Below are 1,718 nucleotides of genomic sequence, written 5' to 3'. Positions count from 1 at the left end.
CTGCTTCGAGAGCGACCCGGGCACGTGAATTTGGACGCTGAAGCATGTGTGGCCTCTAGCCTCTGCTCCACTTCCTGCAAATTGTCCCAATGACGCCATCACCACCACCCAACACCTGTGGTTCAACAAAATGCAGAGCGTGTTGGGCATTGGCGCGCTGGCGCGTGAGCACGGCGCGTCCATTGCATGTGTCGACGAGGAGGGCATGGAGGCCTGGCTTTCTTCCCCCAAAGGTGGCAAGATTAATTTGCAAGTGACATTTGCCTGACAGATGCTGCATGCTTAAGTTTATTTGAGACACCAGCTGATGACAGACACGTCGACTGCGTTCAAGGTTGAGACCATCATCTCTCCGCAGACAGGGAAGGCGGGGATGCCCGCGCTGGTGGCGCTGGTGATGTGACCTACAGCTTGATGGGCTACCCCCCTAAAGACAACTATGAGGGACGCATGTACCCGCTGGATTGGATCAGCAAGGTGGGGTGGTCTGGGCCCGGCAGCCAGCTCTACCTAGGGCTGTAGATGGGGAAGGGGAGTTGAAGCAGGAGGTAAGGTAGAGGATCAGAGGGGAACTGGGAAAAGTAAAAGTGGCAGCAGGCAGGGATGTGCGCGCTGGCACCCTGGACCACATCATGCAGGAAGGCAGTAAGGGCATGGTGAGTTTAACAATCCACTTCCATAGCACTTGCGGTCAGGTCACAAATGCAATCGTGAACTGGCAGGTGCATGCGCGTTCGTCACAACGCCACAAGTGGCTGGTGGTGCTGGACGCTGCAGCCCATGCACCCACTCACAGCCTGGACCTCTCAAAGCAAAAGCCCGACTTTGTGCCCCTCAGTTTCTACAAGCTCTTTGGACTTCCGACCGGTGAGGGTACGATACTGACGCCGTAGCCAGCAGGCAATGTGCATTGGCACCACCCCCTGGGTCATAAATATCATGCACGTCTTGCCTTGTACCCATAATTTCTGGGCCGCAATATCTTGCCGCTTCTTTTGCTCCCTTAGGCGCAGGCGCTCTGGTGGTGCGCCGCGAGGCAGCGGCGGTGCTGCACATCGAGTATTTTGGTGGTGGCAGCGTTTTGGACGCCACTGCGGAAGGTTGCTGGCGCATGGTGAGCACACTAGTCATCTACAATGTCAGGTTGTTTTGATGATGTGATTTGCTGCTGGCCGGCCGCAGCTTTTGTCATAGTTGAAGGGAGCTAATGCTTTGTTTTTATGCCACAACATGTACCTGTACCTGCATTCCTGCCTGTGCTGGCCACCCCTGCTGCTGCAGCTGATGCCTGTCCCTGAGGGCCTGGAGGCAGGCACCATGCCGTTCCTCGACATCATCAGCCTCAAGTACGGCTTTGACCTCTTCAAGACCATGGGGGGCATGCAGGTGCGTGGCTAAGGGGCAGCCACAGGGCAGCGAAGTGTGGTAACATTTGCTGGCAGGATGCGCGGTGGGCAGAAACAGCAATCCTGAGGCAGCTGCAAGCTTCTGACAGCTGCCTGACCATTGCGTACATGTGACACGAGAAGGATTCAAAAAATCTATGCATCCTGCTAAGGTCGTCCTGTCCCACACACACTCATGCACACACGCCAACCACACGCACGCGCACACACGCACACACGCACACGCACACACACACGCACACCCGCCCGCCCGCCCGCCCGCCCGCGCGCACACTTGCGCGCGCGCGCACACACACACACACAAACACACAC

The 1,718-nt window shown here is 57.2% G+C and overlaps 1 protein-coding gene across 1 annotated transcript; it reads left to right on the top strand.

The window, feature by feature from the left end:
• Positions 1-414: 414 nt before the first annotated feature.
• On the top strand, positions 415-1,398 carry MNEG_16197 (Molybdenum cofactor sulfurase; the record flags this gene model as incomplete). The annotated part of the gene is made up of 4 exons (XM_014035332.1): positions 415-477; positions 753-867; positions 1,008-1,114; positions 1,282-1,398. The coding sequence occupies 4 exons, from the start codon at positions 415-417 to the stop codon at positions 1,396-1,398; spliced, it is 402 nt and encodes a 133-aa protein (XP_013890786.1).
• Between the last annotated feature and the right edge of the window lie 320 nt (positions 1,399-1,718).

The sequence above is a fragment of the Monoraphidium neglectum genome (genome assembly GCF_000611645.1).
Source record: "Monoraphidium neglectum strain SAG 48.87 unplaced genomic scaffold scaffold06098, whole genome shotgun sequence".
NCBI lineage: Eukaryota > Viridiplantae > Chlorophyta > Chlorophyceae > Sphaeropleales > Selenastraceae > Monoraphidium > Monoraphidium neglectum.
This window is presented reverse-complemented; position numbering and strand designations above follow the sequence as displayed.